Consider the following 26236-nt stretch of genomic DNA (forward strand, 5'->3'; position numbering starts at 1 on the left):
TTGAGCAAAAAGCATTTGCAATCCCCACTCAGCAACATAACTTTTCTGTAAGTTACTCATCCCTTGGGAAGCTTATGAAGGGTGGAGTATATAGGATATGTGCATTTTAAAATCTAAATTAGTATTTTTAAAGGAAGGCAGGAGTTTGACAATAAATAATAATACAGCAGAGTGCTCAAAAACCCTCATTTCAGAGACCCTGTTAATGTATTTTGGTTTGAGAAAGTTGACCTGACGTTTTTATTTGAAACACGAACTGTTATGTTGAATACATACACTACCTTTCATTCTGATGTCTCGGATGCCAAAGGGAATACTGGATTGTATTGAATTAACTCACTTAGAGTAGGCCCATTGAAATCAATGGCCCATGACTCATGTAGGCCCAGTAATTTCAATGGGTCTGTTATTCAACCGAATAACAACTCACTGTGTTGGCTTACGTTTTACAGCTTTTGTGACCCATTGAAAATGGGGCAAGTTAGTATTCATGCTTGAAATGTAGAATTTTTCAACCTGACTGTGTGTACCAAGTTCTTTTTTCTGATATCTTGAAGTTCAAAAACGTTCTCACATGACAGACAGTCTTACAAATGGAATGATGAATGGACTTGTAAAACTCAAGACCTCATTTAATCAGCTGATTTCTTGCATCTAAGAACACAGCCAACTGTGCTCTCTGGACTGTAGGAAACACAATTCGGAAGCCACTATTTCAAAATGTCTTTGGTAGATGATCCAGCTGGTGTCTTAGACATTTGGCAAGCTCAGCTATCATCATAAACTCATGACTAGGAAGTAAGTACACTTCATTTTTCTCTGTCAAATGTTGGACGTATGTAATTAGCTAAAACATTCACATTTCTGTACAGTACTTTGATCCAAAGAACTGCTTTAACCGAGTCCAACAAGAGTGGCTTGTTATAAACCATTTTTCAAACTTCCCTAGAATAACGGCTTCTATGTAGCATGGGAAACTGTTGTTTTAAAGAATACAAGTTCAAAAATCCTTTGACCATGTGAAACTGTGCAGTTGTCTGATTTCAGCCCTAGAGTTAGTATGCAAAGAATCACTATTAGTGTATAAAGAGTGCATGGTACAATTCAAGAAAATTAGCTATTTCCGCATCTTCAGAAATGAACCAGAAGGAGTAATTGCCTCTTGTGTTGTTGGGTCCAGCAATAGGTCTTTGAAATGTGCCTGTCCTTGCAGGCTTGTACTTGCTTTCTGTACATACGAAGTGTTCTGCTGATCGCATTTAATCCACACCAGGGTCTGTACTGCAGATGGAGTTGGTGAGTTTTGTTTAGTACCCTTTTTGACCATAATAAATACAGTGGCCTGATTCCCACAACCTGGTAAGCCAAACTATGGCTTAATGCAGGCATCCCCAAACTTCGGCCCTCCAGATGTTTTGGACTACAGTTCCCATCATCCCTGACCACTGGCCCTGTTAGCTAGAGATCATGGGAGTTGTAGGCCAAAACATCTGGAGGGCCGCAGTTTGGGGATGCCTGGCTTAATGGAACCATACAGATTCCTGAACCATCACAGCCCTTTTGCTCTTTCCTAGGCTTTTTTATTCCCACATCTCATGTCATGGGAACCTGGGTTCTCTCCTTGCCAAACAAGTTTTATTAAGTTTGGCTTACTGTGTTGTGTGAACCAGGCCATTCTGTCCTAATTTGAAAACTATTGAATCCAATCTTGAAGAAACAACAGGCTCGGTTACTGTTCGCTTACAGCAGAGAATCACAACAACACTGTTGAAAACTTGTACAGTTTTTATGTCATAACAAGTAGCTGTAGGATTATGTCTTGTGGCAGAGTGTCATTACCATCTATGGTGAGTAGTTCCACTAGAGCAGGCATCCCCAAACCAGTGGTCAGGGAAGATGGGAATTGTAGTCCAAAACATCTGGAGGGCCGAAGTTTGGGGATGCCTGCACTAGAGGATATATTAACCACTGTGCTAAGTAAGCTATAGAGTAATGCAGAGCAGTGGATTCCATTTCAAACAGACACATTCATTCATTTGCACAAATAGCCTCTTTTTTGCAGTCATTGTAACGGAGGAAGAATATCTGCAATTTGCCAGATATTATTGCTGGATCACAATCATTAGCTACTTGCTGGGTTACATTTTTTAAAAAAACAAATCTTAACAGAAGAGTTAAATCTCACAGTTTCCTGCTGCACTTTGCCTTTTTCATACCTGGTGATAAATTTATATAACAGGAAGTACGCAGATGATCTAAAAACAAACATGTATTCTACAATGCATATTCTGGAGGAAAATTCAAGCCGGCCTTTTTTTAAATTATGAAAATTCCTTAAATGCAAATGCTGCCAAAACTGTCTTGAAGGAGCTGGCTTAGTTTGCTCTCTCACTTGCTCATTCAATTATCTTTGAACGATGAGCTGCTCACATTTAATGCAGCAGAAATGTACCCCTTGTCTTCTATCAAAAGTTGAAATGCCCATGCCTTTACTGGTCCAACTATGTTTTCCTTGTACTGTACTGTAGGCATATTTGGCAGGCTCCCACACGTTGAGAGGAAAAGTGCTTCTTAATGGACTGCATTACCATCTTAACCTTATTTGGCATTGACTTCTATTTGATTATTTAGTATCAAGAGGGCAACCTGACCCAGGGAGTAATGCATCATAATCCCAATGGCAATTGCTCAAATAATAATAGAATGACCTATAGAAACTTTTATGAGCGGCAGCAGGCAGTTACTAAGGCAGACTGTGCAACCAACGAATCAATTAATTTGCCCCTTCCCATGCTGTGGTGTCTGGAAGATATTTTATTTGCTTATTTGGAAATGTATAAGCAACTGATCAACTCAACTGAATTCCCAAAGCTGAGAACCCCAATTAAAACTAACACAATGTGATAACCGTTGGCTCCTATAGCACATGGACTGCAAGCATAGCACCCATGGGCATCCATGGGCCTCTAAAGGCCTTCCCTGGTGCTATAAGGTTCCATCCTGTTCAAAAGGAGGCTTTTTCCTAGCCTAATTAATCTGCCTGGGGATTTCAGCTGGGGAGGGAAGTTTAAGTCTTTCCCCACAAATGGCATTCTCCAGGAAGATCTCTCTCACAAACAAACAAACATACGCCAAATTAGACTTGATAAAAAGTCGATACTTTTTTTCATTCCTAAGTGCTGTGTGTGCTTGGTGCCCAAGACGGTTTTACTGGTTTTTCTGGTTTGCAAATGTGCTGTGGACTCAAAAGGGTTGGTGACCCCTGTTTAGCAAAAAGGACCATGCAGCTTTCTCTGGAAACCAACACCATCAATGTTAGACTTACAGTCATTGTGCTGTCCTGTTTTAATTTATCAGTGCCAAATTGCTGATGCAAGGTTGGGTATGGAAGAGCCTCAGAGAGGACAGCTGCAGGGCAAAGATAAAAAAGGATTTCAACTGCATTTGGGCATTTTTACCCTTACTTTGTGCCATTGTAAGCATTCAGCTTTCACAGAACAAATCAAAGTACTGTATTTATTCAATTGCCCCATTCATCATGGTGATGTGTCTCATTGATCATTCTTTCAACTCCAACAGCCAGCAATCCTACAAGTAGGTGATCTATGCTTTTTTTAAAAAGTTGGCAGCTGACACTTAAGCTGAAGATGCATCTACACACCTTGGTTTTGAAAGGTTTGTAACTCACTGTCTCTAACAGCTCACATAATATAAAAACGGATCAATCCTTTATCAGCACCATATGCACAGTGCGTATGTGCAATTTTTGTGTGTGTGCCACTGAGAGATGTTCCTCAGTGGAGGCAAGTATGAAATGCAGGGTTGGCTCCAGATTTGAGGAGGCAAAGTGGGTCCCCCCTTCATCCATAAGCCATGGTAGACTACCTGGGCAGTCAGGGGAATGGGCAGTAATGTTGGCAGCGGGGCTCTGAGGAGCACTCCAAGCAGCACTGGATGTCTGAATCTAGCCACCATTTCATTCCTCACAATGCCTCTGGCATCTCACCCGTCTGCAGCATTGTGGGAAATTAAAAGAGTGCTGCTCAGAGCACTGGAATTGGGTTTCCCCATAATAATGTGTCAGCCAAAGAATATTCTTCCCAAGCTAAAATTGAATGGCTTTTAAAATATATATATCTTACAGGGTATTATTTAAATTTCTACAGGCATCATGAATTCTGACAGTTTCTTTTAACGTTTATGGTCTTCTTAATGCCTTATATGATTAATTCACTTTTACATCCTTTAACCTGCCATCACCCTCCTTGCCTTTTTCTGAATATTCTATCTCAGTTCTGACCTATTTTCAGTTAAACATTTCCCACTTTCTTTTTTTTATAAAGGCTACTAATTTCTTCTTTCCATGTATTATCAAGTGCCACCTGCTGTTACTTTTAATAGAACTGTTAATATAACTTTTGTATATATTTGAGGCTCTCTCTTTGACACCTGCCATTCAGATATCGTAACTCAAGACTTCACGTGCCTAGCGTCCTCATTTGCTGCAAATCTTTCATATAAAGGCAGCACGCTCTTAAAAATATTATATCCCTTTTACAAATGCTATGTAGCTTAAATGTTTTATCTCCCAAGTGTAGAAACAGGAGCATTACTTACTACTGGGTGTTCCACTGTCACAAATAATTTGAGTTTGCTCAAATGGAATATGTTCTACTAAATATAATTAAACTCCCACTACAGGTGACAAGCTGTGGTTCAGTCTCAAGACCCTGAGTACATGAGAATGGAGATCACTATAATGTTATAACATAACCTGATATCTAGCAGTACAAGCAGGAGTAGCTGGTGAGGAGGGGCAGCACCAGTCACCTGACCTCCTGGCAACAGAGTCAATGATGCACCTGGACAACACCAGCCTCCCCACTTCATTGCCCCTCCCAGTAAGTGGCAATGACTTCGCTGCCTGCTGGAAGGCCAAGTGTGCCGTGGTCTTCCTCCTCACTAATTGGTCTAGTACAAATGAAATTGACTGGGCATGCTGTCTGTGGCTGATAGGATATGTAGTCTAAAACACCTGGTAGGTACCAGGTTGGCAAAGGTTGAAGTAGTAATAATAATAATAATAATAATAATAATATGTTTTCTATAGAAGGGAAGCAACAGCTGATGGGAAGGCAGTTTAGACTTGGAAGACACAGTATGAGTGGAAATAGAGTTAATTCCCACCTCCACCCTGGCAATTCTGGAAGCTTCTTTCAAAAGAAAGCAGAGTGGTCATGGGTGCCTTCTATTTAATTGATGGTAAATGAACCATTTGTGAACCTATGGGCTTAGCTTAATCAGGGGTGGCTATAACCTACAGCCTGAAAAAAGGTTACTGTCCCCAAAACTAAGCTATTTATTACAGAAGCCTGAAGCTGTCAGACTCATTGCCACACTGAACTTTAATACGGTATGCCTTCATAGAACAATAAACATAAGTCTACCTGTGAACATTCTGCCAATAAAGAGTGGGAAATAAATGAAGAAAAGAGGAGAAAAATGCAGGAAGGGGGGTGGAGAAATACTGCATACGGTAACTGCTGATTCGGGGAATGGATATAAGAGCATTTCCATGCAATTTTAATGAAACTATTGATTGGTTTTATGCTTGCTGCCTAGAGACTATGGTGCCCAATACTGTACATTAGTAATACATAAAAGAGACATTATAATGTCATATAAATAGGCCAGCAGGACTGTTTATAATATTTTTATTTTGTTGCAGGCAGAACCAGTAGCAAAGTCAGAACACTGATGAATCTGCCATTTACTTTTGCTATGGAAGATACCGCATATCAACTCTGCACAAAGGTTAACATTTGGATTACAGCTGGAATAGCTATTTGTAAACCCACAAATAGTTGAAACAATGTAGTATCTTTCATTACAAAAATTTCCCAAAAAAATCATGCTAATAACAAGGTGGAAAGTTTTCTTTTCTTTGCAAGTGTAGACAGAAATGTATTTTTGTCTAATGTAATTGCATAAACCTATTTTCTATTGGAATGTATATGGTGTAGGAAAAGAACCTAAGATTTATTCTTCAATATTACCTTTATGTTTGCCTTTAGTAATTATTTTAGCATTGCTGTTTGCATATTGTATTATGATGCTTAGCTGCCTTGAAATGTGCGGTATAAATTTGTGAAATAAAATAAATAATTCCTAGGTAGATTTTTGAGAAAGGAAATTATATTGCCATCAATAGAGTACACTTCCAAGTAAATGTTATGGGCTGTTTTCAGAACCCAGTTCTATGTTCTGTCCTCTGCTTTAGAGCAATGGGGAATTCGCTGTGCCACAGGGGCGTTGGTCATGGATTAGGGTAAGCCCCCCTGCCCTGTTTCTGAGCATGACAGAGTAAGTCCACAGCTCTTAACAGGAATGGCTGGAACCTGGAAGATATAGCAAAGGGCTTTTTTTTGAGAAGAAACAGCCTGAATGCTCAAACTCTGTATGGATAGAATCAGGTAGCCTGTTTCTAGGAATTCACAGGAACTTGCACACTGTATTTATATCCAGTTAGGTATAGTGACTGCATCTGAGAATGTAAGGAGATCCTCTCTCTTTCTGCATGTGGTGCAATGTTAGGGACAGAATCATCAGGGGTTAACTTTGGTCTTTCAAATTTCAGCGGTGCCCTGTGCGAGGCCAACATTTGGCACCCCCTCCTCACCTCTTGCCTTCCATTTTGGTCAATTCACTATGTCATAGATGCAGTGCCCTGCAGCGCCCCCTAGGCTCAGCATGCAGTACAGCAGAACTGGTCACAGTGCCCTAAATCCACCTCTGGAATCATAGAACTGGAAGGGACCTCAGAAGACATGTAGTCCATCCCTTTCCTCAGTGCAGGATCTGCAATGCAGGGTGCAACAGCAGCATCCCTAGCAGATGGCCATGCAGCATGTGCAACTGTGTGTTGAATTAGAGCATGAAATATGTGTCTGTTTTGAAAACGGCAGACAAATTTTCACTGAGAAACCATACCTATTTACTTAACTGTTTAGCAATTTTCTTGTTCCACTCTTCAACCACAAACAATTTCCACAGCTGTTCACAATAAAAACAGTCATTAAAATACCATTTAAAATCAGATACGTAACATTTTTTAAATAAAAAAACTCCTGAAAGACAAATCTGTGTTAAAAAAGAATAAAGCAAGGAATGCAACATCTATTGAAACAAGTATCTAAAGCACCAGGGCAATTGCAACAGCCTCAGAGCTGCCACCAGATAAGCCTTCCTTGGGAGACTCTACAAAGACAGAGCCCAGCTACCAAAAAAAAGGATTTGGGACAACAACTGTCTCACCTGGGAGTGCAGCACCCCCAACACACATCATCAGCTGAGGCTTCCCAGTATATGTACATGTTGCATAATGTGCATGTGTGTGATATATCATGTACAGGACAATCTTTAACACGTCAGTTGCCCTTTCCTTCTTCTTTTGGAAGTGGTTTCAGCTTAGGAAGTTTATCGCATTTAAGGTTCAGACCTTTCCTAAGATGTCTTCCAACTCAGTCTGGATTCCTAACTAGAAAACACACACATTCCCCTTCAAAAAAGCAAGCGACCACTTCCCAAGCAGTAAACTATCTCGGTGTGCAAATGTCAACCGAGCTGTGTGGTGAGCTTGCCACCCCAGGCAGTGCCCTACCAGTGTGCAGCCCAGGAAGGAGCAGGAAATGCGCCCTCCTCTCCCCGTTTTTGACAGGCCACTCTTCGGACCGGAGGCTGCCGCTTTATCAGGGGGCTCCTGGTCGTCCACGCCCTGCGAGGTAAGCCTTTGCCAAACGGCCGCTTGCCTTTGTTGTGCAGAGCCAGTGGCACTGAAGAAAGCCAGGCGGCGGGCGAGCAGGACCAGCCCCTGCGGTGGAGCCAGCGCAAACTGGCTGTGAGGAGAACCGAGAGTCGGTGGGCGGGTCCTTCCTGTCAAAACTTTTTCGCTCGCCTTTCGCCACCTCAGGCAGTGCTTCGTCGCGCTGTGGCTGCGTTGGCTTCGGAGGCGCCACACCTACGGCGGAAGAAGGCGCCCGTTTCCTCTCAGAGACCACTTGAAACGGGGAGAGAGAGCAAGAGAGAGAAAAAGTGGCGACCAGGCGAGCTCGTCCCTTCTCGGTCGCCGTCGCGGGGATGGAGGAGAACAAGGCGAGCCCTCCTCGGGCAGATGCGCCTTCTCCCTCGTCCCGCTGGTGGATGCTCCCCGGCGAGACCGGCCCCAGGGGCCGCGCCCAGAGCGACGTCTCCTCTTTCTGCACGCTGCGAAAGAGCCACCTGCAGCGGGGGGCGCTCTCCGGCTCAGGTAAGGGAGAGGAGGCACGCGGCGCAGGCACCGGGCGCCCGCGTGGTCTTCGCCAAGAGCTGCCACCTTTATCCCGCCACCTACCCACCCTCTTTCTCGGCAGCCGGGGGCGGGGGGCTGCGCCTTTAACAGAGGCCGAACAGGCAGGAATTCTGCAGGAGAAGCTTCCCCAGCCCACTGCAGCTGCTTTGCGAAGTGGCTTGCTGGGGAAGCTTCACCTGCTGAATGCAAGTCGGTCACCAAGCCTAGATCCAGGATCAGGCTGCATTGTAGTCACTAGGAGTTCTCTCCAAGCAACTTTTTTCGCCTGTGTGAGTAAGATAAGCTTATATGAGAGAATTTAAAATGTTCTGCTGAATATGTGCAGTACAGTATTGTATAATGTTATGGAGTGATTTTCTGTTGATTTTTTATTTTATTTTTTTAAAGTAGGAAGTCCTATATGAGTCCCACTTCATATCTCCTTTTCCTCCAGTAAACCTTAGCCTTTGATAGTTGCATGGCAGGCAGGAATTCAAGAAGCACCACGTCACTTTGTAGTTGAGAGGTAGTTATGGGAAAGAGAGATTCTCCCATTGAGGTGCCTGTCACAAGGCTGCCACCATGATCTAGAGCTTCTCATGGGATCTAGAGAGGTAAGCCTCATGGGATCTACAGTGTTACCCTTCTGGTAGGATGTCAAGATTCCTTAATGCAAACTTGGCCTTGAGCCGACTGGCCTCCCTGTTAATTTAAAACTAGAGTAGTTCCAGCATGCTTTTGTAGATGAACTGATATTTGGCTGGTGATAACGAACATGAAGAAACGCAGTAGTGGTTGTTCCAGACTAGCACTGAGAACGATTATGTCATATTTTCTGGCTTGGTTTGGTTTACATCTCAATCCTTTAGCAAGTGATGGGTTTTCTCTGGTAGTTAGTATGCCAGATTCTTTGACCATTAAAAAACTGACATGACAAAGAGTTATTTTCCTCTTAGTAAAATGGTCGTAACAGCAGTCTACTTCCAGATCAGAGCTGTGGCCTTCCAGCTATTGCTGGACTCCCAGCTCTTGTCATGTGATACTATTTGCCATGCTGGACTGTGGCTAATGTGAGCTGAAGTCCAACAATATCTAAAGATCTACATACAGTGTAGGTCTGCCATAGTCAAAACAAACAAACAAACAAAAAATTCCTTCCAGTAGCACCTTAGAAACCAACTAAGTTTGTTACCATGGTACCTTGGGTTAAGAACTTAATTCGTTCCGGAGGTCCGTTCTTAACCTGAAACTGTTCTTAACCTGAGATACCACTTTAGCTAATGGGGCCTCCTGCTGCTGCCGCACCGCCACCGCGCAATTTCTGTTTTCATCCTGAAGCAAAGTTCTTAACCCAAGGTACTATTTCTGGGTTAGTGGAGTCTGTAACCTGAAGTGTCTGTAACCTGAAGCGTCTGTAACCCGAGGTACCACTGTATTGGTATGAGCTTTTGTGTGCATGCACATGAAAGCTCATACCAATAACATACTTAGTTGGTCTCCTCTCTAAGGTGCTACTGGAAGGAATTTTTTTAATTTTGTTTCGACTAAAGATCTACAGATTTCCCAGCCCTGCTCCAGGTTGTACAGCATTTTGTTACATTAGGAGAACTAAATATTATTATTAAAAAATTCATTCAGTAGCACCTTAAAGACCAACTAAGTTTTTATTTAATAAAATTTTATTTAATAAAAACTTAGTTGGTCTTTAAGGTGCTACTGAAGGAATTTTTTTATTTTGCTTCGACTCAGACCAACACGGCTACCTACCTGTAACTAAATATTATTATGTTATATAGTACTTTTCATGTACAGAGAAAGCACTGGAACTTGGAAGCTTTGGCAGGGGCAGCCAACTCATGAGACAAGGTGAGGCAATTGCCTTAGGGTGGTAGGGTCCACAGGTGTAGTGCATGACAGTCTTCTCTATATGTTGCAAGTCAGTTTGTCAAGCAAAGGGTTGTTTTCAGTAATTTTTGGATCTAGCATGTGGTCACCATGAGGGACTTAGGCCATTGTGTGAGGCCTAGCAGGTGCTCAACCATACCAACAGCCGACACTTGATTTGATAATGGGTTTGCCATGAATTATCCATGATGGATACTGCTGCTTGACGTTTCGAGAAAATACCTGTTTCAAATCTGCTGCATGCCCATTCCATTTGGCACAACAAATGAGTTCTGTGTCAACTTTTTCCAAAGTATGAACTTCAAACCCTCTGTTCAAACAGAACGTTTTTCAGGAGGAACTCACAGAAACACAGTTCTGGCACCTCTCAGGTGGATGCCATTGCCATTCTAAGAGAACAAGGGAAGTGTTCATGGTGAGTTCTGGCACCTCTTTTTCTTAAAAAAAAAAAAAGCACTGTGTTCAACCATTTTACAGATTTCAACCCTATCTTCAGTTGTAAGGCTTGAAAACTTCCAACATGGCCTGGGGTTTGGGCTGTTAGTCATAAGAACAAGCACCTGTCATGTAGCAAGCATTTGGGTAAAAGGCTAGGAAGTATAGGCCATACTTGCCATTAAAAAAAAGGTTAATAGCAGTCTTAGGGCCATACCCATATCAGTGCTGGGAGAAGTTAATCTTTTTCTCTTGTGCCATTTTTCCATGTCTTTGAATCTGCTATTTTTCATGCAAGTGCAAGCATATGAGTACAATAGGGAGTTAAGCAAACTGGTTTACCCACTACTGCAGTCTCCGTCTGAGTCCCCTGCCCCATAGCTATTCACACATCCCTCTTTTTTCAAAGGAGATAGCGTCTGTAGTTCTCTCACATAACATAAAATTTTGCCCTCAGTGTAAGCTTTTGAAAAGACTGGTTTTCATGCCTGGATTCTCAGAGCATGGGCATCAGCTTGAGAAATAACAGAGTATATTTGGTTACTGCACTGTCTAAAAGCTTTTTGAATAGTAAGGAGGTGCAGTATGTTGTTGTTTCCAGGTTTGTCGATTTACATCAAGTCTTGACTGAAGAGCATTGCTTGGAGGACTTGCATTGTTCAAGGCTCAGACAATCTCTATATAGGGAATACACTTTGCACTTGACATATTTCAGGACCTGAATGAATCTGCATATTGTTTATATAACATCTATACAGTAGTCTGTTCCAGGAGCATGGGTTTAATTCAGAGTTGTAGGGGACTTTCATTTTCTCACAAACTTTGAGGGCCTTTAAGTTCACCCAAATATCAATGAATTTGAAGTATAACTTCATATCATTTTTATTTCTTGTATCCTGTCCTTTCTCATACACACTCCAGGGTGGCTAACAGTGTCTTAACGAAGAACAGAATTAAAAACATAAACTAAAACCCACTGTAGCAGCAGCAGCAGCAGCAAGAACAGAACAATCAAAGACACAGTTCAGTAATATAGTTTTCAATAGTCACTCTTAATATGCCCCAGGCTTGCAAAAATAAACAGGGTTTAAGTTGACACCTGAACAAAAGAAGTTGAGGGACAGCTGGATCAGCAGAGGGAGAGAGTTCAGTAGGCAGGGGACCATCAGAGCAAAATACCGGTATAGCAGATCTCCAGGCTATGTTCTCTGGGCTTCTGCTGCAGAACTCAAAACTTGTGTTGCCTGGTACTATTGAAAGGTGATCCTTCAATTTATGCAGAGATTAATGGTGTTGATATTTATTGAGGCTGGAACCAGATATTCTAGGCTATATGTTACATTTTTCCTGTGCTAGTCTTTCATGAAGTGTTGAAGTTCCCATAAACCAGTTCTATGAAGGGCTGTTATGGATAATAGCTCTGCAACACAGAGACTTATTCTGAGCTGGAATTGGGGAACTGAATACTTGAGGGCCAAGGGCCTGTAGTTTCAAACAGGATGTTAGGTTCAAAAGCACAGGAATGAGAAGGCGGTCCTTGCTGTTCTAATTATTAGACAGTGTTTTATGGACCTCTGTAGTACTTTGAACTGCTTTGTTAGAGAAATGTGATCTGCTTTGCAACCTGACATTAAAGTATTGGGGAAATTTATGTGAATGTACCCATGCATTGTCTGTACAGTATTGGTATACATTGCAAAAGTGTTGAACCTGTGGCACACCAGATGTTTTTGGCCTCTAAGTCCTATTGGCCCCAGCCAGCATGGCCGATGGTCATGGATGATAAAAGTTATAGTACAGTGGCAGCCAGAGAGGCAGAAATTCCCCATCGCTGATACTGAAAACATCAATTGCTACAGGAAGAAGTTAATGAGAATATTCTAGTTAGAGACACTGTGCTTTCTAAAAAGCAGTTTTGGCAACGGTTCACAAAATCCATCTATCTGTTATTCCATACGAACCACACATCTCTAAACAGATTATTGCTTAATATGCTGATAGTAACAATTTCCTGCCATCTCTTTTGTTCAGTTCTTTTAAGCTATAGACCTTATGAAGCAGACTAGTCTGCTTTGCGGTCTGCTTCATATTGATGTTGTCTGTATTGTCTCCTGTGCAAAAAGGTAAAGGAAGACAGAAATATTATGCATACATTCATTAGAATAAGTTTCACACTGAAAGCAATGGGACTTCCCTGCAAAAACAGGGCTAGAGCTGGCTGGGGCTGAGAGGAGTCATAGTCCAGCAACATCTAGAGGGGGAAGAAATAAATTAGCTGTGGCTTATTCACTAGCTTTCAGCCTTGAGATGCCTATTTAAGGACTGGTGCCACAGACCCTTCTCCCAAGGCCCTGTGGGACCCTGATTGCTGTCTGTGCAAGGAGAAGAGAGATGGGGAAGGATAGTGAATTCAAAAGCATGTCTCTACCTGGGAACCTTGTTGACTTTGAGCTCTGTGACTTTTCTTCATGGCCGCGAAGCTGTAGCTTATTGCCACTCCCTCTTTCTTTTGAGTTTTTCTTTTCTTTTCTAAGTTGCTACTGTGGGCATAGAAGCCAACTCCTAGGGGCCAAGGTCCCTTCCACTCCCCCAGTAAAATATTTGAGGAGGCTAGGCCCCCAAAGTTGATGGGAATTGCCATGCAAATGGTGTTTGTGTGTTGCGGGTCATGACACCCAAGGTTTGCTGTATCTTACTCCAATTTATTCTTGTAACACTGCACCATGGTTTAGTGATATGTTTGTCCTGGGCCTTATTCAAATGCCCCACCTTCATAAGTTTATAATCATCAGGGTGCCTTGAACTATCTGTGTACCAAATTTCAGCTTTCTAGGTTATGATAACCCTGATAATTTTCATACTCCTATGAGATCCATCAACACCAAGAAGCGTCATCTACACGATGTCTATAAATGCATGCATTTTTGTGTGTTAAAACAATATTCTATGCAAACTGAAGAGAAGGAAAATCTGTCATTGAACTTCTTCCTGTCTCTTGATAGATGCAATTTTCTAATAGATACCCAGATTGTGTTTGTAATTTCCTGTTTCTGACTGAAATAGAGAAATGCAGGAAACATTGTTTTCAAAATAGATGCTAATATTCTCTCTTGTGTTTTAATCTCCACTATCTTGGGGATTTTATTTATTTGTCAGAGCTGTAATTCACAGCCATATGCCAAGGTGGCATTAATATTTCACTTTAACTTCTAACTTAGATTCCAGAGCAGCTAAAAAAGAAACACAGTGAAATAATGAAAAGTTTGCAACTGAGAATTTATTGTCCCCATGGCAACAACGAGGTTGTCTCAAATGCCCACCTGCCCAAAACGATGAGCAGTGATACAGTGCATTTTACTGTCATGGTTGGACCATCATCTGGTGAAGTTTGGATTGGTGGTAGCAATACCTCCCCTCCCCACAAGGGTGGTGGACCCATTTGGCTGGTCCACCCTCAGTGCTGATGGATTCCAGAATGCAGAGATGAATGACAATCCTGTTGAAGCTCTGATCATGTCCAAGTCCTGATCAGGGGTATAATTCAATGTTAAGCTCTTACAAACATTCCATCTGCGCAAGCATATCAGCTTGCCAGACAGAATAATGACACCCACCCACCCAGTCCTCTTCACCCATGCACTGTGCTGGTGGTACCCCCAACATCCCCTGCAGCCTTTTTTTTTACTCTGCAAAATGTTTCATATTTTTCAGTTATAAGAAATCTAGTTTTGGTCACATGCTTATATTTCAATTTAAAAGCGGGGGGGGGGGAATGCACGTGTGCGCGCGCACACACACACACACACACAGTCATCTTTTGCCCAAGACTGCTTTGTAAAGGCTGTCACTTATTCCCAGCCATTAGAGAAATTGTGGTTTTATGAATCTAATGTTGATCTTGCTTGTATATTGAATATGTTTCTGTACATAGGAAAGCTGCTGTGCAGAGTTGACTCGCTAGATGAGGTGTTTGCCATACTGATAGGAAAATGTTATTCTCCATAATATCAAATGCCTGTTTAAAAAGTCTTTAATTTCTCAGGAGGAGAAGTGCTTTCTAACCAAAGTGTTTATTTCTAAAATAGGTGATATAACACCAATTTTAAGTGCATCCAAATGTAGGCTACAAAATGACTTGCAGCTTGTAATATTTAGGCCGCACTGTTGTGTGTTCTTGACAGTAAGTCCCATTGAACGTAATGGTGGTATTACTTCTTAGGATCAAGGCTTTCTGGTAGGTTTTGCTTTACATTCCTAGCCATTTCCCAAACCATTTTTTGATGTGGTAAAAATAACATGAAGTAGTCTTTGAATGCTTCTCATCAACCCAAATGGTCTTGTGACTATTTCAGTGTATGATTGCTTTCCAATGTAATGCTTTTATGGAAAATCTTTCAAAAGTAGGTTTGGCCAGAACATGGTGAATTTTGCTCTAGGATGCATGTTGGGAAAACTCAGAAGCTCAGTTCAGCATAAGTGGAACCACACAAGGTCAATGCCCATTGAAAATTGCTTTTTTAGAAATGGTCATGTGAACTGGAACATTGAATTTACTGTCAAGTATCCTCTATACTTTATGGAGGGCATCCTGGACTAGGATCTCTTACCCTATACTCCAGTAGGCAGGGCCAAAACTTGAATCTTTGTGCCCTTCCTATGTGGAAGGGAGGCCCCTCCCAGTTTGGGTACATACCATAGCTCATGCTGTAATAAAATACACAATGAAAAGTAACTTAAAAATTTGAGCAACACCCCCCCCAATACATCTTACCTAGAAGGGTAAGATTGCTCTCTAGCCACTCTAGGGAAAGAACAGTTACAGAAAATGCTACACTCCTGCAGCAGTAGAGGGCATCCTAGACAAGGATGTACATTAGCAGTTCCCTTATGTGTGTGTCCCTTCCTGCTATCTCTGAGGTTACCAAGGAAGAGATATTTAGCTTGTAGTGCTCAATAAAGGTTGACACTGATGAAGAGGTGTGAGCAGATGCTCTGGCTGAAAGCATTAATATGGGCCTTTTAGAATAATATTTCACACGTTCTGTTTTTTGGTTGTTGGGCTTATCATCCCCATATTTTGCTACCACAGCACCAGTGAATAATGCAGATTCCACCCATTGTTTTGTTAAAGTAAGGTATAATGGAAAACTTGTATCTCAAAAATATTTTTTTAATTGGCCTGAGCACATGCCCACATGAATCTCAGGGAGGGGAGGGTGGGGATTGGGGAAGCACTAATTGAGGGGAAGGGACAACAATGCAGGGCATCACCCGCTAGTTCGAGTGGGAAGCGTTAAGATAAAGTTGAATTGAAAGTGGTCGTGTGTAAATGAACATGCATGAAAGAGCATGTGGGAAAACTGGCTCTGTGCAACCCACAAGTGTATTAACAATCTGGTGTGTACACAACGAAAGCTTCTTATCCAGTAATTGTCTAATTCATTTGCAGAATCAGAGGTGAAGAGATGACCCATGGATAAAGGGTGGGGGTGCAGAAAAAGTTGCTGAGGGAAAGCTCCATGCCCCCTGGGTGTCTGTGTCACCATTTTTGGTGACTTGCTGGGGAGGATAAGTGCTCACCCTCCATGTCTGCCCTATGATGTGGGGATGGTTGAATGTTTGGGAGACAGCCCAGGGATGCAGCTGAAACTGTTCTCACCTTTGGGACTTTGGTATAGTGACAAGTGTCTTTACCCCTGTGGGAGCCAGTCATTGAGAGGGAACACCTTCTGTTGCATCTCTGTTCCTGTTTGAAATCTCAGATGATTTCTAAGTGCTGGGCTTTTAGCTCTCTTACTAGAGGGAACCATGTTGATTATATTTTCCTGAATAGTCCCAGAGAGGAAAATGAAGGAAAGAAAAGTTAAAAGCTTTGCTGAGCCCTTCACACCCTGCACACCAGAGCTAGGCAGGACTGGTGCTGGTTGGTAGGAGGCTCTCTCCCACATAGGAAGGTTATAAAGCTTTAAGTGTTGGCCATACCCTCTGGAGTGGATGGGAAGAGATCCCAGTTTAGGATGATCTCCATTGCTGTAGTAGGAGAATGTCTACCCACAAGTGGCCACCACATATTGAATTCATATATTGAAGGAAGGCTGTACTGGTCATAGGAAGTCAGAACATTGGTCTGTCTAGCTTAGTATTATCTACACTAATTGTCAGTGACTTTCCAGGAATTAAGAATTTTCCAGCCTACCTGAAGATGCCAATGATTAAACCTTTTGCATACAAAACACAATAAATGCTGAACTACCACTCATTTATTTATCTGGACTAGTAAAATGTGATACCCATTACTGTGATTTGTGTAGAAAATGTCCATAAAAACACAAATAAGTGTGGCATTGGTTGTAAAATCCAATTTTCTATGAATATTGCTTCAAAAGAACACACATGTACAAAATAAGTTTCTAGCCATTTTGGTTGTGAAGATATGTTTGAAAGTGCGTGGGCAGCGACTGGTAAAATGTCAGCAGTTAGTGCATAGACGCCACTGAGCATCATCACTTGCTATTATGCTTGTCAATGCTGCACTTGTTTTGAAACCATTAAAAACTGATTGCCTGAATATGTAGGCTGCAGAATAAATTTGGTAGTAGTTCATTAACTCTAGCAGGCACATGGCTACTTAGAAACCAAATCAAGGTTTCCAGCATCTTAGTCTGTGAGATCAGACAATGACCTCACTGCGTAGAGAGCTAGTGATTCACAGACTGTGAACACTCATGTCTTCCTACCAGTCATGAACTATTATCATGTAGTGTTATTGGCTCAAAAATATACCAAATGAATTAAATATGCATATATTAGGCTGGCACATGCTTAGAAATGTGTGTGTTGATATAAAACAGTATTTAAATATGTATTTTCATGCAGATTAAAAATGTACATATTAATACAAAAATTGGACAGAGCTGACTCATGCATGAACACACGCGAAATTGACACAAACTGGAAATAGACTGATACATCTATCCCTAGATGAATATATGCAAGATTGTTTTGCCACAAGTTTTCTGTTAACAGCAATAAGATTTTAGTATTCTACGGAGATGTATCTAAAGCTGTAATCCTGCGTGTATTTTCCCTGGAGGCAGCCTTGTAAGATAAATGTGTAGGATCACAATTGCACATCTCCTTTCTATGTAACTTCAGATAAGCATTGTCATGTGACCAGCATGACTAAACCACTACTGGCACAGGGAGGACTGTGATGAGTGCCAAAGTGCACAGAAACGCTGTTAACCTTCCCTCCGCTGCGGTACCTATTTATTTGCACAGGCATGCTTTCAAACTGCTAGGCTGACAGGAGCTGGGACCAAACAATGGGAGCTCACCCTGTCATGGGGATTCGAATCGCCGACCTTCCGACCAGCAAGCCCAGGAGGCCCAGTGGTTTAGACCACAGCACCAGCTTGGGTCAGTTGTTGAGTTATGTTTGGAAACTTTTTTGCCATATGTTTTGAGAAGTCTTGACTGCATTTTCTTCAAAAGGGAAGTCCTTTCTACTTTATGTTTCATGTTTCTTCCTTGATAGAATGACATCTCTCATCCAAGCACTGACTGACTCAGACCTGCTTATATTCAGCAGGGTTGCTGTATCAGTAAAGGTAAAGGTAAAGGACCCCTGGATGGTTAAGTCCAGTCAAAGGCAACTATGGGGTTGCAGTGCTCATCTCACTTTCAGGCTGAGGGAGCTGGCGTTTGTCCACAGTTTTCCGGGTCATGTGGCCAACATGACTAAACTGCTACTGGTGCACAGAGGACCATGATGAGTGCCAGAGTGCACGGAAATGCTGTTTACCTTCCCACTACAGCAGTACCTATTTATCTACTTGCACTGGCATGCTTACAAACTGCTAGGTTTTGTTTTGTTTAAACCTAGGGCTTTTTCAGCTGATACTTTCAGACACTCAGTTCCAGCACCTCTTAGATGGGTTCCTGCAGCTCTCAGGTGGATACCATTGCCATTCTAAGAGAACAATGCATACATACATTGAAACTAAATGTTACTATCTAGTAATACGCTATGATCTTGGTCTGGTGCCCACTCTTCCATCTGTAGAGAGCATTTGTAGGGATAGAACATAAAAGGGCCGTTCTGGATCGTATCAAAGGGCCATCTACTGTAATCCAGTTTCCTTTCCAGCTGTGGCATCTTTCAGGAGGACAGCTTTTGAGGATTGTGAGGGCTTGTAGAGATAGATTGTCTGGGGTTTTCTGATTTCCACACCCAAAAAATTCCTCGGATCATTTCAGAGTTCATCCTAAATGAGTCTGGGAAATATGCCCATCTGTATGAAAAGCTGCACCTTGTCTGTGGATCATCCCATTTCGCTGTCAAGCAGGATAGCCAAATTTGAAATTACAAAGAATAGTGATGATAAAATCTGATCAGGTGGTGTGGTCAGCTTTCAATAGCCTCATTTCTTGCAGCATTTTGTAACAGCTTCCATTAAGGTTCTTCCAATCTTTACAGACACAACTTTATAAAGATTTTATTTTTCATGAATCTTTCCAGAATTAAAAGAAATGTAATAGAAATGTCCAAATACAGCCGTTAAAAGTTTTTATAATGCATTCTAGCTGAAAAGGATTGCATTTTCCATGGGCTTTGCCCCATGACACACTATTACTCAGCACATCAGATTGATGGATAATGAGTGACAGAAAGGCAGGTGGGAGGGGGCTTCTTCTGTCATCATTTACTGAGGCATTTGCCTCTACCCATTTGGTTATTCAACTTCTGGCAAATTAAGAAGAAATGTTGCCAGAGGCTATTGTACAATAATGAACTCCCTTTCTTTGGATACTTGCCAAAACCTGAACATTTTATGATTTCTTGAAAGATCTTCCTATTTGGCCTGTTTTTTTTCTCTGCCTGAGGTTAGGATAACATTGGCAGAAAGTGATAGAGTTTAGTCTAGTTTGTCAACTGATTGAATATTGCTGACACTTGACTTTGATTCCTTGTCTTTTCCATATCTTTAAATTTTAATGCTTTTTTTGCTGTTAATTACATTTATGTAATGTTGATGGGAAAGGACAAAGCTTCAAATAATTTGAGTAAAAAATAGTTAAAATTGCCATGATATTTTTGGATTCATGTTTAATTTTTTTCACTAGCATTATAAGCCCCCCAAAAGATCAATTCTGTATTCTTTTTAAATGCTTTATATAATCTTAAATTCATCTCGTATTGTCCCTCTTGGCATTTTCTGGAGCTGAGCCTTCCTAAGGTTTCTAATTTTGCTCCTTAAAGACATGTGCTGAAAAGTGTATCTTGGGTATAAATTAAATAAGTTGTATCACTCCCCCCACCTCATTTGGTGCCTTAATATAAACTTGAGTGTTACAGTGATAATTACAGCATCTTCAATTGCACACCAAACAAGCACTTTAAGTGCAAGTGCTAATGTGATGCTATTGTGAAGAGGAAAGAAATGTAATACAGTGGATTATTTTAAAGCCTGATTACTACCCTAGGAACACGTCATCCAAACAGCATTGATTTGTGTTCCTTGACAGGAATAGACAGCCTCCTGTGATATCCTGTGAAAGGGTGACCAGGTGAAAGAAAACGCACAATAATCTGGATGTTTTGTAACTTCTAGGGAGGTGGGGAAATGCCTCCAATTCTTCCATAATGTATATGGTTGCTCTGTGTTTTGCATCATTGCCAAGAGCTTCAAGTAATAATAGTACCTGAATTGCAGCTTGCTGTTGAGTTAATAACAATTTTGGAATACTTAACTGAGGCAGCAGTAGTCACATAGTACTGCCTAACAGAGTGTTACCCCCTAATGGTACAATGACACAGTGGGCTATAGAAATGACTCAGAGGCCCGAGTGCCAGCTTTTGCATTGCCAACACTTATTCCTTCAGCAAATGAGGCTTCATTTTGTGGCCTCACCTGGCCAAACTGTGTTGTGGGCTTTATTAAAGTTGAAGCCTTTGGCAACGTCAATTATAACCTTCTTGAGCTGTAGATTTATGGACCTGTTTTTCTAGTTTTTTCATAAGTGTTTCTCCGCCCTCTCTCTCTGTAGAAAATTCACTGCAAATATCTTCTAAAACTGCAGCATATTATTCAGTTAGCCTCTCAAATAAGTATTTTGTTTGTTTATTACCTACTTTTCACCGTAAGATCCCAGGGCGGGTTACAGCATTAAAAACTACATTAAAAGCAATCTATAACAACCCACAACCTTATAAAGTGACGAGGAAGTAGAGCAGTACAGCAGTACCATGTTTTTCTACCAAAGACCTACATTGGCTCCCAGTACGTTTCCGAGCACAATTCTAAGTCTTGGTGCTGACCTTTAAAGCCCTAAATGGCCTCAGCCCAGTATACCTGAAGGAGCGTCTCCACCCCCATTGTTCAGCCTGGACACTGAGGTCCAGCTCCGAGGGCCTTCTCGATAGCGGCGCCCACCTTGTGGAACGCCCTCTCATCAGATGTCAAGGAAATAAACAACTCTCTGACTTTTAGAAGACATCTGAAGGCAGCCCTGTTTAGGGAAGTTTTTAATGTTTGATGTTTTATCGTGTTTCAATATTCTGTTGGGAGCCGCCCAGAGTGGCTGGGGAAACCCAGCCAGATGGGTGGGATATAAATAAATTATTATTATTACCAGGACACTGGGTTGCTACTGCAGTTGTTGCCTGGCCCTTTAAGACTGGGGACCAAGCCACACTTCCGCTTGCTCCATTCTTAGAAAGCACGAGATCGAGAGGTTTTCCACTTGTACATTCTTTCTATTCATGGGTCAGAGAGGTTTTTCATTTGCCCTTCAGCTTTCCCCTGGAAAACCCACTGTCTGCCATTGAATTGGAGCAAACATCAATCCACAGGATTGACATTTGTTCCTTCAGATTCAGCAGTAAACAGTGGGTTTTCCTAGGGGAAAGCACTGGGGAAAGCGGCCGTGTGGATGAGCCTAGGCAGGTTGCCATAATGGTACTGGAGCTCTCTACATTAGGTACGTTTTCCATCTTGCAGAATGAAAAGGAACAGCGGCCATGGATCAGTGCTTACTGTGACAGAATCACAGCTCAGTGATATGTTTCACATGTTCCTAAAAAGATAATAAGAGTGGACATAAGGGAATTGCAGATGTGCGGTAATTGTCTGTCCTCGTGACTAAATAGTGATGCACTCCTCTGGGGCTTGGGAAACTGATCGTTGCTGAGGCTTGGAAGAGGTACTGCTGCTGTTTAATTGCTTTAGGTCCACATAGGGTATCAATAAAATAATTGTTAGTGGAGGTGTGAACTCTGCTCTTAACTCACAGGGTGGTCATGTATCCTACTTTCGCAGAGAAGAGTCTTCTATTTGAAGGGCTTTTCCAGACCAAGCCTAGATTAAATATAAGAAGCCAAAGGAAAGAGCAGTTGTACTGACCATGGTCTTCCCCACTATGATGAGATGGATTGTTTTGCTATTTAAATAATTTATAAATTTGTATCTCATACCATCCAACAAACCTGAGAAAATAGGGATGTTCTATTGATGTAGAATAGAATGTCCTTATTTTCTAAGGAATGTATAAATTCAGATATCTAAATTTTATGTGGCCCTGTCCCCTTCCCGTTCTCTGTTTTGACACATTTCCTCTCTATTGGTCACCCTGTGAACTCATTATTCACCTTCACAATAAACTTCATTCTTTTTCTTCCCTCCTGTGTCTTTATGAGGCATAATACTGACCTTTCCCATCACTGACTTATGGATGCCATGAGAAGTTTGGAATGTGCAATTTAAAGAAATATAAAATATTTCCTAGAATACTGTAACTTCCATGTGATTGTGAGAATTATATTGGCAACCAACAGGCAATTTTAAAAAAAACTTGGGGAAAACATGTATTTTGTTTAACTGAAAAGCTGAAAATGAAAGAATAGCTCTCACAAGATGTTTGCATTTTCTTTTTGTGTATAGGTGGAAAATGACACAATATAGTCAAGCAGTGTTCATTACCAAGTTTTTCTTTTTTTAAAAAAAATATTATCAGTACCTGTATGTGCGAATCAGTATGTGTGAATCAGTATGTGCTTTGTCTGCACAAAGTAGTAAGACACTATCTAAAATAATAATAATAATAATAATAATAATAATAATAATAATAATAATAATAAATACTGCCTGTAGGCTTGTTCCATTAGATAACATAGTTTTAGTGAAGTTGTGATTTAAAAAGAAGTCCGCCCCCCCCCCATGACTACCCTGGGCTTCTTAAGGAAGAAGGGTACAATATAAATTTAATAAAATAAAGTTCCAGCAGCCTGACTTTCTAAGAAACCTGGCCATTGCATACCCTCCAACATCTTGGGACACACACACCCCATGCACCATGCCGCTGCTGCCCATCTCTAAACCATCACCTTACCTTCGCCAGCTCATGCCATGGCAACCTGAGGCTATGGCAGCCACACAGGGACACCCTGGGTGGGTGTGCAAGTGCCAACATTGGGCCTCTTCCTCTCCCTCCCGGGGGCTGGAAGTTGTAGTAGAAAAGAAGGGTGCCATGTTGGTGGGGTAGGGAAGGAGCTCTCGTGTCTCCTTCCCAATCCTGCTGCCACAGCAGGAGCTCTTCCATGTCCCTTGTCTGCATGCTGTGCAAAATTAAGGTGCCCTGGGACAAAGGCATAACCTTCAAAGGATTTGTGAACATCCTGCTCAAAATGGGGTACTTGGAAGGTATAAATTGTGACATTACTATGACATGGCCAGGATCTATGTGTTTGTTTGGGTGCTGACACACACTTATGGTTTATTAGGATTTAATATTCGCTTTCAATCTAGCTGGCAATGCCTACAGCAACTTTTTAACATTTAACCACCATACTTTATTCTCTCCCCCACGACATCAAATCCCGAGAGCAGGGGTTCCCAAAGTGTGGACCGGACTGTGGACCACTGATTCACGAGCTTCATTTGGGTGGTCCACAGTCTTCTAAATTCAATGAAAAGGCAATTGGTATCTAGCACAGCACATTTCAATTGCTACAACAGGCAGAAAAACAATTAAGTCACCCATTAAGACTCTCAACAATCTTCAAATGGTCAAACGTGCTGGGGGGGGGGGGGTCGGGGATGGGAAACACTGCCCTAGAGACTGAATCTGTTCCAACTGAATCCATCATGAACACAGCCGCAACAGGGGACTTAACTTCAGAACTGCAATGAATGAAACTAAAATCCTATACATAATTATCTGGGAGTAAGCGCCACTGAATGACATGAGACTTAATAACAGGTAAATATGTGGGGATGTGCTTCAAGACTGCATTCCTCTGTTCATTTACTCCCTAGAAAATTCCATTGAACTTTACAGGACTTACATGCATAATATTGAGCTGTAAGTAAATATCTGGCATTCTGCGGGATGTTTCTCACCAGATGTATTAAAGACTGACAAGTTTAAGGAGTTTGGCTCTGGGTAAGTGGAGGATCTGGAGAGAACCTGAAAGAAATCCCAATCCTTGCTTAATCATTTCTTGGCATTCTCTCATACTACTGAAGATGTATGTGCTTCTGGACTCATCATTCATTCAAGAAAGAAAGCCTTTTTTATTAGTGGATATGCACCACCACCCACCTGCCAAATAAGGCAAAAGAAGAAAGCAGAGCCTCCTAAATCATGAATTTTTGTTGGATTTTGCCTGAAGGCTGTTCGCCTTAAGGATAATCATGAAATTAATTTGTCTGCGCCATTTTGAAAGACCAGTTAAGTATATAATAGCATAAAGTCATATACCTACAATAGCTCATTGTATCTACAAGTTCACTTTGCGTAATACAAATAACATTTAACTATCAATCACCTTGAACTAAATAATTAGAAACCTCCACAATCTATCAATATTACTTTAAATTATGTCTATATTTTTCTTTAAAAATAATAATAAAAGGAACTAGTGAGTTGTGAAACAGTGCTGGATCCAGAGGCGTGCTGTTGGGAGAAATTCTGGGAAACTGCTGTGCTGGTGCTAGGAGATGACACGTGGCATTGTGCAAGAGGGGTGCAATGCTTTGTGGAAACAGAGGTACATACCTGGATTTTAGTCATAGAGTCATAGAATTGTAGAGTTGGAAGGGACCTCTTCTTGCACCATGTCAGAAAAAGACCATCTACATGTGGAAGATGGTACTTTCTGTACCTCCAATTTACTGTATGATTCCCCCCCCCCCAGATTTAGACATTTCTGCCACCTTCCAAGACTTTCAAGTCCCATCACTTCTTTGCAATTGGAAACTTGGCTTCAGTCAATTTATTCCAGACAATTTCTCTGTCATCTGGCTTTCCTTTCTCTTCCATATATCCACACCCACCCACACCCCGTTGCCACCCCCAAATAACTAAGGAATCTGGTGGGATGGTATATTGGATAACTTAAACTAATGGGGTATGTTATGCTTTTTCAAAATCTTTTGATCTTCAGCCATTTCCAATAGCTATATATATGAGATCTTCATTCTTGCATTGCTTACACCAACAACTATCATTACTAGTGATGCATTCTTCCTATATGTTATAGCATCAGATGCCACTGCTATTTTAAAATTTTGTAAAAAAAAAAAATTAATACCATTTTTTCCCTGTAGGATAGGAACAGGAGCTAAAATGGCGACAGTAGTCTTTCCCCAAAACTGTGCTCTCAAACTATGACAAATAAGGCATTGCTCTCAAGTTTATATTCTGACCGATAACATTTCTCAGTCAGGAAAAACTTGTTTAGCTGTTCTTATTGCATTGTGGCAGTGAAGATGGAAACCTGATGCTGTAAAGCTCTGACTTCAGTGTAACTGCTGGAATTGGCAGCTCTGTATAAAAGTGACATTGGAAATGGCATAGTCAGAAGATACATAATGCTAAAAATTAAAAAATATCTGCACTGCAAACAGAAATCAAATTTCAGAATAGGAGCAAGAGAGCAAACCTTGCAGGTGCTCGTGTTCTCTTTTGGCAGCAGCTGGGAATACATTAATTTGATTAATTTGCTAGAAACATTGCATGGTTTTCCAACAAGCACATTTACTTATAGAATTGGAAAAAGGAAGTAAATAAGCTAAGATGTGGTGGTCCAGCCAGCTGCACTTGCAAGCAATGTGGTTGTCCAGTGGTGGGGTATGTTTTCTGGATAAAGTCATTTACTCCTTGTTGTTGTTGTTGTTTAGTCGTTTAGTCGTGTCCGACTCTTCGTGACCCCATGGACCATAGCACGCCAGGCACTCCTGTCTTCCATTTACTCCTAATGGGAATTAATAAAAAGTGCTGGTCACATTCTCAATTAGTTCACGGTGCAGCCTCCTGCTTGTGCCTGACATGTGCTGGGATTATCTCTGACACACACACTAAGGCTTTCTGTGCCCACCGCAATGATTGTCAACCATCATGGCTCAGAGCAAAGCCAGATCACACAGACAGACTCAGGGCATGTGCAAAGTTCCAGGTGTGCCAAGCTTCTTGGTAATGTGGGTTTTGGACCCCAACAGACTTATAATAAAGCATCGTTCTCAGCGAGCTTCTTTCTGCTGCACAGTTCAAGACTAATGCAAAGACCGA

General features: G+C 41.5%; 1 protein-coding gene across 6 annotated transcripts in view; it reads left to right on the forward strand.

The window, feature by feature from the left end:
- Positions 1 to 5703: 5703 nt before the first annotated feature.
- Positions 5704 to 26236, forward strand: part of PHACTR2 (phosphatase and actin regulator 2) — a 94109-nt gene continuing 73576 nt past the window's right edge. For all 6 annotated transcript variants that reach the window (XM_088666231.1, XM_088666232.1, XM_088666233.1 and 3 more), the window contains exon 1: positions 5704 to 8305. In XM_088666231.1, the coding sequence (XP_088522357.1) occupies positions 8137 to 8305 (169 nt within the window). In that variant the 5' untranslated portion in view covers positions 5704 to 8136. The remainder of the gene's footprint in view (positions 8306 to 26236) is intronic.

This window comes from Zootoca vivipara, chromosome 3 (genome assembly GCF_965207765.1).
Source record: "Zootoca vivipara chromosome 3, rZooViv2.hap1.1, whole genome shotgun sequence".
NCBI classification, from domain to species: Eukaryota; Metazoa; Chordata; class Lepidosauria; order Squamata; family Lacertidae; genus Zootoca; species Zootoca vivipara.